This window comes from Protopterus annectens, chromosome 10.part0, assembly GCF_019279795.1.
Source record: "Protopterus annectens isolate FY-2018-M chromosome 10.part0, PAN1.0, whole genome shotgun sequence".
Taxonomy (NCBI): domain Eukaryota; kingdom Metazoa; phylum Chordata; order Ceratodontiformes; family Protopteridae; genus Protopterus; species Protopterus annectens.
The window spans coordinates 861,654,656-861,670,340 of NC_056744.1; the positions used below are offsets into that span (position 1 = coordinate 861,654,656).

The 15,685-nt window shown below is 40.5% G+C and overlaps 1 protein-coding gene across 1 annotated transcript in view; it reads left to right on the top strand.

Annotated features, from left to right (window-relative positions):
• The window catches only part of TGFBR3 (transforming growth factor beta receptor 3), a 2,354,992-nt gene that overhangs the window by 775,702 nt on the left and 1,563,605 nt on the right, over positions 1 to 15,685 (top strand). Inside the window, exon 4 of the mRNA XM_044085660.1 lies at positions 1,748 to 1,885. Within this exon, the coding sequence (XP_043941595.1) occupies positions 1,748 to 1,885 (138 nt within the window). The remainder of the gene's footprint in view (positions 1 to 1,747; positions 1,886 to 15,685) is intronic.

Sequence of the window (15,685 nt, forward strand, 5' to 3'; positions counted from 1 at the left end):
TGAGCAAATATAAAAAATAAATGCAAACATTAATCTTGATGCCTTCTGTCTGTCTCTCTCTCTCTCTCACACACACACACACACACACACACACACACACACACACACACACACACACACACACACATACACACACACACATGTTATCACTAGTATGGGGATTGTAGTACTTAGTATAAATTGAAACACTCACCATGTCTGGTACCAGGAACATTATTAGGCATGGTGTTATTTTGTAGAACTTAGTTGCACACATTCCTGTAATGGTTTGCACATTTGATGTTTTGTAAAATACTGGCCAGAGCTGTTACCTCTGAAAACTGTTCAGATGATTAAATTGTCCTTTTATTCTGTGATCAGTATGTATGAAACAGATTTCCTTTAAGTTTTATAAAGTGAGTTACAACATGTGGAAGAGATCTCTGTAAAGTTCAGATGTATTCAAATTTTGTCATGGAAAACAACACTATGTAGGTATCTCTGTCTTATTAAATGTAATGACGTGACCAACATTATTATTTGCTATTAAAATACAGACAATTGTGGTTGCTCTTTTGCTCCCTCTGGTCACATTATCAGATGTGTATTCATTTGTCTTTTATATGTTATAACATATTAGTCTGAATTTTTATGTTAGAAAAACCTTTGAGAGTTGGCTATAAATATGTTTTCATGAATGCTGGTGCTTTGTTCCTTATACTTGCATATAGTTTTTATTTTCAAATGATGTATTATTCAGTACTTCTGTATGCTGTTAGTGGAAACTGTTTCTGTTCTTAGTGAGGTGTCTTATGCGGTGTTTTGAAAACCTGTAAGATTTATTTAACTATCATTGTATATCTCAATACTTCCAACCTCTCATTTTTTCACTGTCTCAAGTTAATAAGAAGGGGTTTGTCATTTTTTTGTCAGCAGAGACCACATTAACTGCTGTATCCATCATTGGAGGATATATTAATGCAAACTCTTTCTTAATGCAAAGACTTTGAAAGGGCAGTGGTGACTTCTGCTTAACTAGCACCCCTAATTATGAAAATATTCCTGTTAGTATCTTTCAGTTAAGTAACCACTTTTGAAGGGTTTCTCAGATGGTCTGTGTTTTTACACATACAAATATTATTAAGGCAAACCTTGCAAAATTAATCATGGATGTCAGTAAGGGTTTTCACCTTTTCAGCTAATCAAAATGGGACATTTTTAACAAATGTGAAATTTTGTGGGACAAGCCATGCTGATAACCAGTGTAGAAGTCTGCACTTCATTTTTTTGTTAAAATAAAATCTTTCTGTTGTAGAATTTGAGTTGTTCCTGTTGTTTCATATGCAAGTATTCGAGGAAATGTATGAAACACTCTTTGGCCTAAAATCTCATTACATTTGGCATTTTTCATGTTTTCTCACAGTATGCAACTACCCAAATGGGAACTGTCCTATATAGAGAGGGACAGGTGCAAACAGAAGTCATAGTATGTCACTGTTTTCAAAAGGAAGTGGGACTAGAACCATTGTACTGAAGACAGCTACCTACAGCAGGAACATCAAGTTTAAGTAGTAAAGTGAAGACTGTTATTTTAGGAAAGTACTTTAACAAAGTATCATTGGATTAGAAAGTTGGAAGTATTGATGTTTTCATAAGACTTGTCTCTGTCCTTTAGCTCTCCTTTAAAACAGTTTTTAAAATAGCCGAACAAGGCTCAAAAGAATTGATACATATAAGTTGTGCATTTACATTTCTTTTGTTTAAACAGGTGATACTGCATTTGACTCCAATCATGGCAGCTGCAGTGCATAGCAAGCCTTTAGTGTTTGTTCTGAATTCACCTGAACCCACAAAATGGAAGCTGAAAACAAAAGGACTACAGCTTGGCGTGCAGAGATATTTTTATGTAAGTATAGATTTGAACTTTTCATGCAACTGTCTTTTCAGATCTATGTTACATGAATTTTGTGTAAATGCATTCATTCTGGATTCTAGCTTCACTTAGGATGTAGTGACACTGTCAGATGACTGTACTTACACAATTGAATGCATATGTGTTTGTAATTGGACTATTTCTTTTATAAATTGCAATCACTCAGTCTGCTTTTGGGGTAGCATTGTTTTTCAGTCTTAGAAAAATTGAAGTAATATTGCTAAAATATTTTCTCACTGAGCCAAATGCAGTTGTGCACTTATTTTAGTGATAATGGTGATACTCTGTAGTTGGAATATTATTTTAAATGCTGTTAACTGATTGACATATTTTGATATTTTTGGAAGACGAAGAATGCCTGATTACCCTATGCCAGTGGTGTAGAGGGATACATACTTGACTATTACCAGGTGAACTAAGCTCAACTAGCAGCTTAGGTGCTTGATAGCACAGGTATAGAGGATAAGCAAACTAATCTGAAAAATGTAATGAAGTGATGCTGCTGCTGAAACCAAAGACTGATTAATGCACTGAGCCTTGTAGGCTGTTACCTTTTTCAGCACTGTATTAACTTATGTGCAGTTACTAATAAAATAACTTATCTGTGTAACAGACGACATGTACTATACTGTTACAATTTATAGCTTTAATGTCTCTGGTTTAGTTTTTTGTTACAAGTATGGATGATAACTTTCCATTCTCCATTTACCTCAGAACAAACGTGTTCCTACATGTACTAGATCTAACAAAAATCAGATCAGGCAGTATCGATGTCCTTTATATACACTTTTTTGTGCCATTTGGATCCTGTTTGTGAAAGCAGTCTTTTGATGATGTCAAGCAGTCTGTTGGGAACTTTCAAAGTCAGTACTTTGGAATTTGCCTGATGTCATACAGTCTATTGATAAGCTGCATTTTGTTTTCTTTCAAGGTGAATTATGTCAGAATTAGGGAGTTGTTCTGTTTTCAATCATCCCTGCACCTGGGTTTCTTAGGAAGCAGAGAGGCATTCTTATCTGTAGTTCTCATTGAAGATTGTACCAAGCACATAACATTTTGTATCACACACAGTAGGATGCCAAAGCTTGCATTTATTTTTCAAACTAACAAAAGCTTAACCCATTAATGTATCTATGCTAGCAAACAGAAATGTACATGCATCTAAATGTATATATTTTGCTACATATATTCTAACAAATAGAAGTGCACATGCAGTATTGTAAGTGTCTAAATGTAAATCTAATTACCTTTTGTTTTTAAAACACACAAAGCAGTTTACATTGATATGCATTCTTTGCTCAGATCATAATTTTCATAATGATTTACGGAAAACACATTAGGAAACAAAACCTTTAGATTTCTTTTGATACAGCAAGTCAAAATACAGTATTACACAGTTAATATGATAACAAACATTACTGCTAGAATTGGATGTATAATCCTGTTTAACAATTTTTCTTTTGCAGACCATCCTATAAAATATTTTACTAATTATGTGCTATGTCTGCTTCAGTCTTTTCTGTTAACTTGGTTAATGTATTTTTTAACTGTTGAATTAACTGTTTACTTTTGTTAATTACCTCATACAAAGAATTTAGAAACGGACTACTTGTGGATTTTTATGTAAAAGGCAGACATTTTATTTTCTGGAGTAGACATGTAAGTTTTGTTATGCCACACTAAATGAGTGATATTACTAAGACATTTTACAAATGGTGTCTGCTTAGAAAAACTCATACAATGTGAACATTTTAAAACTTGACAGCAATATTGTCTATTTACACAGATTTACAGAGTGTTGTAGAAAACATGGTTTATACACTGCAGAATGCTTTTTACATTTTAAACCATCTGCTGTACAGTATACGCCAAGCATATTTATTATTTACTATCAATTTTGCTTGCACAGAATTTTCTGCATTTGCACATACATGGACTATAATGTACACTTAGTCTAATTTACAAGCGTAGTGACATTAATATCAAACTGAAGCCTGCTAATTAAACATTTACTGAGACATTAAATGTATTTCCGTTTTCTGGTATTTTTGTCCCACTACCGTACATGTTCATGATACCCTAATCACTTGATGACAATAAAAAGCAAGGTAGTCTTTTAATAATTACTGAATTATTGATGCAGGCTAATATATCTTTTTCCATAGTTTTATTTTAGACTGTTTTGCAGTACTGTTTACACAATCAGTCTAGAATAGAAAGAGTGCCCTTTCCCCTTGTAGTATGCAGCATTGTATTACAGTATTGTTTTGTAAAGATGCATTTGCTTTAAGCTGTGAGAGTTGAACATATGCTTGACCTCTGGCTGTTTTCCAGACCATAACACTCTGGTCTAAGGAAAGGTTTTTAACATGACATTTATGTCCCCCTGGACAAGAGAAATTACCTTGAATTCTATTTGTCATATCATTTGTCCAGCACAACTTTGTTACTAACACTACTGTTGTGTTTTTGTGTACTTGTTCTGCTGGAGTATCTTCTGTTCCTGGTGCTATTATACAATCACAAAATATTGTATAAAACAAAATCGATATTGGTTTAACTAACACATACTTAAAACAGGTATATTTACATTATTTACATTTGCTGTCTGCCTTTTGCTCTTGTGAATTGTAAACAGGTGCACTTTAGGTGAAAAGGAAATACATGCATGGCACTCTTGTGGCTTTATGTCCTTTAACTACTCTCATTTGATTTTTATGCAGTAGAACTGTTCTGTTTGTCTTTTTTTCTTTTCTTTTTTTTTACCTTTTGAGAGATTATCTGGAACACTAATTTAGCTATGAGAGGCTGTCCCTATGGGTATGCCATGAGAGTGGCAGTCACACGCCATACTTTACTGTCTAATTTATAAGCATTTTGATTTAAATGGATGAAAGTTTTAAAACATTTGGGAATAAAAATCTAAAAGTATTTAAGTAAGGCATCTGTCCATATATTAGATTGTGCTGTGTATGCTATCCATTTTTTTTAAATGTAAGCATGTTGTAAAATATGCCTTGTGCTGTAAATTATTTTCTGTCAGCTTAGCTAACTGTTGTTTAAGGTCTGGAATTTCTTTCTTTAGCTCTTTACTAACCAGATTTTTCTTGTCTTCTGACTGCTGTCCTGTAATTTTGCAGGGGCAATCTGATATTTTTTTAGTAACCTGTTCTGCTGAATTTAAAGCTTCTATGCATTTCTGAAAAAATGTTTGTATATCTTGTCTAAACTTTTTTAACTCATTTTGTCTGTCTTTTAGAAGTTTATTAAATTATTCTGTCAGTTCACCATGAACCTCATCCCTGCCCTTACCTGTTTTGTGCTGTGCAGTGGCTTTATTCCACTTTTGTACATATTTTCTAAAGGGTGTAACAAGATCTACAAACGATTCTGTCAGTAATTGAGTTGACTGCTGTTTTAACACTGAAATTAACATTTTACATGTGGTAACAGAAAATAACTGTTTAAAATTTGGATATAATGTAAGGGTAGTCTGTCCAAAATTGTATCTGGTATTGGTCATTCTGACACATTAAAAGTAAAGCTTTGTTTAAACTTTTGACTACCCTCTCTAACAGCATCCATACTGCATGTAATATGGAAGGATTTCTTACCAATCCACAGAGAGACAGGTTTCCAAAATGCTTACTGTACATGGTTGGAAAATGTCTGTAGTTCATTGAAAAACTGGTAAAAATAAGCTGGCAGTTACAGATTTGAAACCTGGGAATTCACTGACTTGGAGAATTTATGGCACTGTGACCTTCCTGCACAGCAGTCTCACGCCGGATCTAGACATCTGGAAACTGTACTGCTGCAAACTGCAGAAAACTGAAGTGCTCCTATTCAGGACTCAATTGCATACATGAATTTTAGTTACTGCACCTTTACTGGAGTTAACCGTATGCAGGCACCACTCCCCCTGTGTTCGAATAATGACATGATGCTGCTGCTTAAACCAAAGTCTGATTAATGCACTGAGCCTTGTAGGCTGTTAACTTTTTTAGCACTGTATTAACTTATGCGCAGTTTCTAATAAAATAACTTATCTATGTAACAGACAACACATACTGTACTGTTACAGTTTACAGCTTTAATGTCTCAGGTTTAGTTTTTTGTTAGAAGTACGAATGATAGCTTTCTATTCTCCATTTATCTCAGAACAAACATGTTCCTACAGGTACCAGATCTAACAAAAATCAGATCTAACATTATACACTTTCAATGTCCTTTATATATACTTTTTTGCGCCATTCGGATCCTGTTTATGAAAGCAGTCTTTTGATGATGCCATGCAGTCTGTTGGTAACTTTCAAAGTCAATACTTTGGTATTTGTCTGATGTCATACAATCTATTGATAAGCTGCATTTTGTTTTGTTTCAAGGTGAGTTATGTCTTAACTTAGGGAGTTGTTCCTGTTTTCAATCGTACCTGCACCTGGGTTTCTCGGGAAGCAGAGAGGGATTCTTATCTGTACTTCTCTTTGAAGCTTGTGCCAAGCACAGAAAATTTTGTGTCACACACCGTAGGATGTCAAAGCATGCATTTATTTTTCAAACTAAGAAAAGCTTAACCCTTTAATGTATATATGCTAGCAAATAGAAATATACATGCATCTAAATCTATATATTTTACTATATATATTCTAACAAACAGAAGTGTACATTCACTATTGTAAGTGTCTAAATATATATATCTAACATAATCCTGGAGGATAAGGTGGTGGTGGTGAGTGCATGGTCTCACGGGGGCTGGTATGTGGCAGAGTGTCATACAGAGGCATAGAAGAAATGACACCGTAGCCCATTGATTGCCTTTCTTTGAGCTGGTATGATCATGCATAAAGCATTTGTAGTGGACTATTAAGGGGAAATCACTCCTCTGTAGCAGTATGATACTACCACAGGAAGCCTCAGTCTCTTTAATGGCTCCAAGTATTCATTGAAGTAAGTCTGGGGGTCTGTAGTCCTGTTTGTTAGACCCAGTGAATGAGGAAAATCCATGGAAGCAGCTAACAGTTAGCTGTCAGGAGCCAAAAATGCTGAAAAAAGCTCCATTGCACCAGTGACACCACTTCATCTCAAATGTACAGTTTCATGTACTGCACAATTTGACTTTTAGACTCTTTCAAGAGTCTTGAGAGAGAACTTTTGATGTTCTTCATATTTCAGTATTGCAGTCATCACCTGTGGGTTATCCATGCCTTGGTAGCCCTAGGCCAGCCCAAATACCAGATTCAATGTTTTTCTGCATCGGCTGCTGATTGCTTGTGACTGACTTCAGGTCATCAGTGCTATAAAGAAAGGCAGCTGATGCCGTACATCAATCTTTCTTGCCGTGGAGCCTGTAGCAGAAGCAGTTCGCAAGTGTGCCGGTCGGTCACTACCAGAGCTCTAATTACAGCTGAAAACATCTAAAGCTAAGTACCCCATTGGGGATGCTTTTTTCTTGCACTAACCGATGTCTGAAAAAATGAACAATTGTCTCGCCTGTGGAAAGCCGATCCCACACCGAGACTTCCACTCATACTGCGACACTTGTTTAGGCCCAGACCACAACATCCCCCATTGCCAGTTCTGTGCCCTCTTTAAAGTGAGAACCACTCATCGTAGATCTTTTTTTGTAGACAGGTATTTTCGTCTTCCATCTTTGCATTCTGAAGTGGCATCCATCAGCCAACAATCTTAGACATTCCGAAAAAACGTTGAGATAAAGATCGAGCCAAACCACACAAGGCTAAGCCTTCCGATGATGCTACCGCTAAGCAGGTCATCAGTTCTCTGGAATTCAGTGAGGTGCTTTTGCAGCCCCTGATGCCTGATATAATATCTATGCAGGCCTCTAATGAGACACTTTTGGAGTCCAGTATGCTGCAGCAATCTTTTTCATCTTCCCGAGCCTTTGGTTGTCTCTTCCGCGGTTGGGTCTGGAGCCGCGACGCACGCACCGGCTTCCGAGGAGGACTATCGCAGTACTGATTCTAGACAAAAACTGATATATACTCTTAGGCCTAGAAGCCGGGCCACTCCTAGAAAATCTACCTCTAGCCATGATCTTACTCCTGCTCCACCACCCCAAGCCCAAATGCTTAAGATGGCAGAGCATGTTATCTCCCTTATCAGGGGTAGTCAGGCCACAACTTCTAAAAAGAAAAGACACCCTTCTCCTGAACTAATGACAGAGAAGGATTCCGAGGAATCTGATTATTCAAATTTTGAAGAGGAACAACAACCTCTGACTACTTATGAGGATTCAGATGCAGAAGGGTCCCTTCCTTCTGCATTCCCACCAGAAGACCTTTCCTTTGGGGGAAGCCTTCACACCCTCAGTGAACATTTCCACTGGGAATTTCAGGACTTCCCTCAGTCTAAGAAAAGTCTAAGAGTTTCTAGACCTGCCCCAGCACAGACCCCTGGCCATCCCCCCTATCTTAGAAGTGGTGGATGATGTTTTCCATGAATCCAGCTTAGCCACTGATGCCCTCCCACCTGCTCCCAGTAAACCTGACTGGTATTACAGAGTACCGGATGTTCTTCATCTCACATTGCTGCAGTCCTTACACTTGGGTAGTCCGCTGTCCTCGGTCAGCCCGAATATCAAAGTATAAGGCTGACGTCGGTCAGGGCGCATTTGACTGACGTCAGAATGTCAGGGTACAAATGCGCATGACCGACGTCATATCCTCAGTCTTTTTTGCCGCATGGTCCGATGCAGAAGCAGCATTGCAAGTGCCGGTTGGCGTTCTGAGATTTTTCGATTTAGAAGTTTCAGACCGAGTTCAAAGTTGGCTAAGTACCCCGTTGGGGAATATTTTAGTTTTTTCTTGCCTCAGTCATTTACCGGATGTCAGAAAAGTCAATAATTGCATTTCTTGTGGGAAACAGATACCGCATAGAGATTATCATACTTTGTGTATTCCTTGCTTAGGGCCTGAGCACGACGTTGTTGGCTGTCGCTCTTGTGCTAGATTTAATAAACGCACTATAAAGAGAAGGTTGGATTGTGCAAGGTTAGTCTTTGGGAAGCGGTGCAACTATAAAATGCCGTTGGATGCTCCGACGCCCGCTTCTTCAAAGAAGCGCAAGGACAAGGCAGTTAAGCCTAGGCTAGAAGAGCCATCTGTACCGGACGCCGGTTCTTTAGAGGTGTCGGTGGAGCCGGTGGCTCCACCAGAGGTTTCTTTGTCTTCCCAGGGTGAGACCTTATTATTACAAGATGTGGCCTCTCAGGAGACAAGTCAGGCTGAGGGGGCTTCTCAGGTTACTATACTCCCCTCCCTTCCTAAGGTGGCTAGGCCCTCTCCTTCTGTTTCAAAGGCTTCTCCCAGGGCAGGCCAGGTTTAGCTTCAGTTGGTGTTACCCCTAGCTCTTCAGGTACTGTGCCCAAGAAGCATATGCTTAAAATGGCAGAAGATTTGATTACTTTGATTAGGGGTTCTATGCCCCCTCCTGATAAGAGACCTAGGGTGGAGCCTGAGCTGGGGGGTTTTGAGCAGGCTTCAGATGTTTTAGAGTCTTCGGCTGAAGACTTGCAGGAGTACTCTCCTTATTCTGATTCTGATGTGGATGATTCTACTCCTTCTGCTACTCCTCCTGAGGATTTTTCTTTTTCAGAAACTCTTCATTCCATGAGGGAGCATTTTAAGTGGGAAGGTCAGGACTTCTCTGATTCCAGGAAAAGGCTTAGGGAATTTCTGTTTTTACCCCAGCATAGGCCTTTGGCTATACCTCCTGTTTTGACTGTAGTAGAAGATGTTTTTACAGAGGCTTCTCTTAATCCTGATTCTTTGCCTCCTGCTCCTGTTAAGCCGGATAGGTATTACAGGGTGCCTGAGGCTCATAAGTATCTTTTTAAGAGTCCTAGGGCAGACCCAGAAACTGTTAGCCAGGGGCCTAAAGGTGTTAAGGCTTCTGTTGTTAAAAATCCGGTTCCTGCAGACAAGGAGGCTAGGGCCTTGGATAGATGGGGAAAGAAAGTCTATACTTCTTCTACTCTTGCTATGAGGGCTCTGAATTGCCAGTTTCACATGTTGAAATACCAAAACTATCTCCTTTCACAATTGAAGTCTAAGGTTGATGCTCTGGCAGTAGGTATTGATTGTAAAGAGTTGCAAGATTTAGTGCATGTTTCTGAACAGGTGGGTAAGCATTCTTTGCAATGTGGTTTTGATGCTGTACAGGCCTCGTCTAGGGTGGCTGCCACTGGGTCAGTTCTTCGCAGGCACGCCTGGCTGAGGGATCAGAATTTGTCTGAACATGTTAAAACAAGGATTTTAGATGCTCCTTTACAATCGGACGTGTTGTTTGGTCCTCCTGTTGAGACAGTTTTAAAGAAAATGGAAGACAAGGCTAAGTCTATGCAGACTGTTAAAGATTTTTTGCAGGTCCAGCCTCCAAAGTTTAGTAGAAATTGGCCTACTAAAGGGTGGACGTATCCTTCTTATGATTCCCAGTCTAGGGGTAGATCTAGACGTGGTAAGGGCAGAGCTCAGGGCTCTTTCAGGCCTAGAACAGGGAGTTCTCCTGCACAGGCTTCTGGTGAGGGTAGGGGTCAGTCCTTTCGTAAGCAGACCCAATGACCTACCTTTTCAGCTGCCAGAGCCTGCTCATCTGGCAGCACCTTTGGGAGGAAGGTTGGCACTTTTCGAAGAAAATTGGAGTTTAATTACCCAGGACAGATGGGTATTGGATATCATACACCACGGCTACAGGTTTTATTTCCATACCTTGCCTCCTTTCAAAGGCATGCCAGACGTTCCTCCTCAACAAAGAATAGAGGCTCACAAACAGGTTTCTCTGTTGCTCCAACTAGGGGCCATACAGCTGGTCCCTCTGCCAGAAGTGGGCCTAGGATTTTATTCTCGCCTGTTCCTAGTACCAAAGAAGGGGAACACGTGGAGACCAATTTTGGATTTATCTATCCTCAACACTTATCTGGACATTCCCAAGTTCAAAATGTTGACGTTGCAGCAGCTTTTACCTCTGCTGGGCAAAGATCATTGGATGGTAACTTTGGATCTCAAAGAGGCTTACCTTCATGTTCCTATCAGACTCAGTTGCAGAAAGTATCTGCGTTTTCGAGCTGGGACTTCTCACTATCAGTTCTCTGCATTGCCCTTTGGCTTATCTACTGCGCCCAGAGTGTTCACGAAAGTTCTGGCTCCAGTGATAGCTTTCTTCAGACTTAAAGGAATACAGATCTATCCTTATTTGGACGACTGCCTAATTCTGGCTCAAGGAAGGGAAGATCTTCTTCATCATTTGGAATATGTGATAGCAGTGCTAAGATGCCTAGGGTATTCTGTGAACGAAATAAAGTCCAGTCTAGTACCCTCTCAAGACATGTGCTTTCTGGGTGTGAGACTGAATACAGCATCCCAGATGGCCTTTTTAACCCCAGACAAACAAAAGAGTCTATCCCTTTACTTCCATCAACTATCTCATCAGTCCGGGCTGACTGCAAGGACAGTCCTTCAAGCCTTAGGGTTCATGGCATCTTGTATTCTGGTGCTTCCCAATGCCAAACTGCATATGAGGAAGCTACAATGGTATCTCAAAAATGTATGGACACAGCACTGCCAGGATCTGGACACTGTCATTCAAATAATACCTTGCATTCAGAAGGAATTTTTGTGGTGGGCTCAGGAATGTCACCTAAACAAGGGACTCTCTGTGACCCGGCCAGAGGCGAGTCAGATTTTAACGACAGATGCCTCAGACAAAGCTTGGGAGCTCATCTAAATGGAAAGTGGATACAAAACAAGTGGCCTGTCAGACTACAACATCTACATATCAACATGAAGGAGATGTTAGCAGTCCAGTTTGCATTAATAGCTTTCAAGGAATTCCTTCTTCCAGGACAGGTGTTGATTCTAACAGACAACACGACTGTCATGTGGTACATCAACAAGCAAGGGGGAACGCATTCTTATCCTCTATGCAGGCAAGCAATGATTTTGTGGGAGACTGCTCTCAGTTTACAGCTCAATCTTCAGGCAAGGTTTCTGCCAGGAGCACAGAACTCCTTAGCAGATGTGTTGAGCAGACGAATTATGGATCCCCACGAGTGGAAATTGGATCCTCATGTATTTCAGACATTGACAGTGTCATGGGGAACTCCAGACATAGATCTGTTCGCTTCTCCACTGAACCATCAGCTGCCAAAGTTTTGCACAAAAAGGTTTCATCCCACAGCTTGGAGAGTGGATGCTCTTTCTTTCAATTGGAGCAATCTTCACGTGTATGCCTTTCCACCTCTGCCTCTCCACCCAAAGGTACTTCTGAAGGTCAGACAGGACAAGCCAAGGATGATTTTAATGGCTCCAGATTGGCCTCGACAGCACTGGTACCCATTACTAAGAAGTCTAGTACAGAAGCCTCCATGGCCTTTGCCTTCGATTCCACACCTGTTGTCACAGGAGGACAGCCATTTGCTCAATGTCAAGCTTCACTCTCTGCACCTAACAGCCTGGCATATTCTGTTGTGAACCATAGTGGGCCTCCACTTCCTCAGCAAGTTTTGAATGTTATTTTGGAAGCTAGAAGGCCTAGTACAAGGAAAGTGTACGCGGATAAATGGAAGAGATTTTTATTTTGGAGTGCAGCAAAAGATTTTGATGTTTCTGAGCCTAATTTGAGTGTGGCTCTTCAATATCTTACTGAGTTACTGGACAAAGGTTTGTCTTTCTCTTCTATTAAGGTTCATGCTGCAGTAATTTCAGCTCACTATGATTGTGACCCACCATTGTTTTCTCATCCTTTGTTCAAGCAATTTCTTAGAGGGGCAAAGAATATAGGACCCCCACGAAAAGCTCCTGCTCCTGCTTGGGATCTCAATTTTGTGTTGGAGAAACTCACTCTACAACCTTTTGAGCCTGCAGCTACTGCTGAGTTGAAATATTTATCATGGAAGACTGCTTTTTTGTTGGTCATTACCTCTGCAAGAAGGGTGTCTGAATTACAGGCCCTTATGGCGGTTGAGCCTTTCTTGATTTTCCATAAGGATAGGGTATCATTACGTACTAATCCTTCCTTTATGCCTAAGGTGGTTTCTAGTGTGGCTTTAAACCAAACTATTCATTTGCCTACTTTTTATGCAAATCCCCAAAATAAAGGGGAAAAGATTTTGCATACTTTAGATGTTCACAGGCAGTTGCGTTATTATTTGGACAGAACTAAAGGGTTCAGGCAATCTCAGCAGTTGTTTGTTTCTTTTGCTTTGAGTTCTCAGGGCAAGCCTGTGTCAAAACAACTATTTCTAAGTGGATTGGGTTTTGCATTGCTTTCTGTTATTCCCATCATGGCAAGGAGATTCCAGCTGGGATTAGGCCTCATTCCACTAGGGCTACTGCCACTTCAACAGCTTTTTTGAGGGGAGTGGCTACCAAGGATATTTTGGAGGCAGCTACTTGGAGTTCTGTGCATACTTTCTCTAGGCATTATCACCTGCCACTTTACTCTAAGTCCAGGGCTGGTTTTGCCACTGCTGTTTTGCAGGGCATTTTGGCGGCTCCTGCTTCCTTGTAGTTAGCCATCCTCCCTTACCTCTGCTTTGGGATTCTACCCAAGTGTAAGGACTGCAGCAATGTGAGATGAAGAACATAGTACAGTTTTGTACCTACCATAAATGTAGATGTTCAAGATCCACATTGCTGCAGTCCAATTCCCTCCCTCCTTCCCTCTGTAGTTAGAGGTGGTTGTGTGGGTTGGGTTGTACATATTGTGTATATTGTATATATTGTACATATAGTTAGTGCAAGGGTGGTTGGTTGGTTGTTTGCTGTCTTTTGGTTTTGACCTTTATTTTTAGGGTCTTCTGACATCTGGGGCAAGAAAAGACTGAGGATATGACGTCGGTCATGCGCATTTGTACCCTGACGTCCTGACGTCAGTCAAATGCGCCCTGACCGACGTCAGCCTTATACTTTGATATTCGGGCCGACCGAGGACAGCGGACTACCCAAGTGTAAGGACTGCAGCAATGTGGATCTTCGAACATCTACATTTATGGTAGGTACAAAACTGTACTTTTCTCACAAATACCTGTACAAAAATCCTGCTGCAGACCTGGTGGTTATTACACAGGGACCTAAAGGAGCTAAGGCTAGTTCTGCAAAGAGTCCTATTCCTTCTGACAAGGATTCCAGAGTTCTGGACAGATGAGGTAAAAAAGTATACACCTCTGCAACCTTAGCTATCAGAGCACTCGGCTGTCAGTCCCATATGTTAAAATATCAACAACACACTTTGGAACTATTAAAGCAAAAGATTTCTACCTTTCCTGACTGTGCCATTTCGAAAGAGTTAGCAGATTTACTGCACTATACTTGTCAAGTGGCCAAACATTCATTACACTTTGGATATGATGCCCTAGAAGCCTTAAGCAGGGCAGCAGTGTCAGGATCTGTCATTAGGAGACATGCATGGTTGAAGGAACAACCTCTCCCTGATCATGTCAAGTCCAAATTAATTGATGGCACCCTTGGATAAGGACTGCTTGTTTGGAGTAAAGGCAGAAGAGGTGCTTAAAAAGATGGAAGACTAAGCAAAATCTATGCAAACAGTAAAAGGTTTCTTTCAGGTTCAATCTCCTAGGTTCAGCAGGAATTTTCCTTCTAAGCACTGGTCCTTTTCCTGCACCTAGTAGACAGGGGCAAGGTAAGCCTCTCAGGGACAGACCACCCAGGCCTCTATCCCAGGGACAGCAGAGAACCAAACAGTGGACCACTTCCACCCCAAAGGCAGGGAGTTCTAAGCCATCCTTCTATGGCAAAAACTCTCAATGACTCCCTCTCCCTTCTCTGCCCTCCTTTCACTGACCTAAAGCTAGGAGGAAATCTCTCCCTTGGCAAATAAAATTGGCTTTCTGTAACAAAGCACCAATGGGTCTTAAAGATCATTTTTCAGTGATACAAATTCTCTTTCAATGAACTCCCAGTTCCAAGAGGGTACCCAGACTTACTTCCAAATCAGTGAGGAGAGGCATTGAAGCAAGTCCAGTCTCTCATATCCCAGGGGGCAGTATAACCTGTTCCTGCAGATCAAACAGGCAAAAGCTTTTATTCCAGACTATTCCTTATTCCCAGAAGAGAGGGCACTTGGTGCACCATCCTGAATCTGTTCATTCTGAATACCTTCCTGGTGGTTCCCAAATTCAGAATGCTAACATTGCAACAGCTGTTGCCTACACTGACAAAACATGCCTGGTTAGTGACCCTAGACCTAAAAGATGCCTACCTCCACATCCCCATAAGAGAATCCTGCAGGAAATTCCTGTGCTTCAGAGGAAGTTCACAACACTTTCAGTTCTCTGCGCTACCCTTTTGTTTATCTACTGCTCCCAGGGTATTCACCAAATGCTTAGCCCTGGCCATAGCATTTTGGAGATAGAGAAATATACAGATTTACCCTTATCTGGATGCCTGACTCATAGTGCAAAAAAAAGCTGCTCAAGGACCTCTTCTTTGTCAAAACCCTCCTAACTTCCTTAGGGTTCACCATCAGTGAAAAGAAGTCAAAGCAAACACCCTCCAGGAGGATCATTTTCTTGGGAGCACTGCTGGACACAGCATCCCAAATGACCTTCCTATTTCCAGAAAAGCAGAGCTTCCTGCCTGTCTACTTTACCCAGCTGGCTTCCAGAAGTCACCTCATGGTGAGAAAGTTCCTGCAACCTTGGGGTATATGGCATCTTGCATCCTTCTAATTCCTCTGGCCAGGCTTCACATAAGAAAACTTCAGTGGTATCTAAAGAACCTTGGTGTCATTACTCTC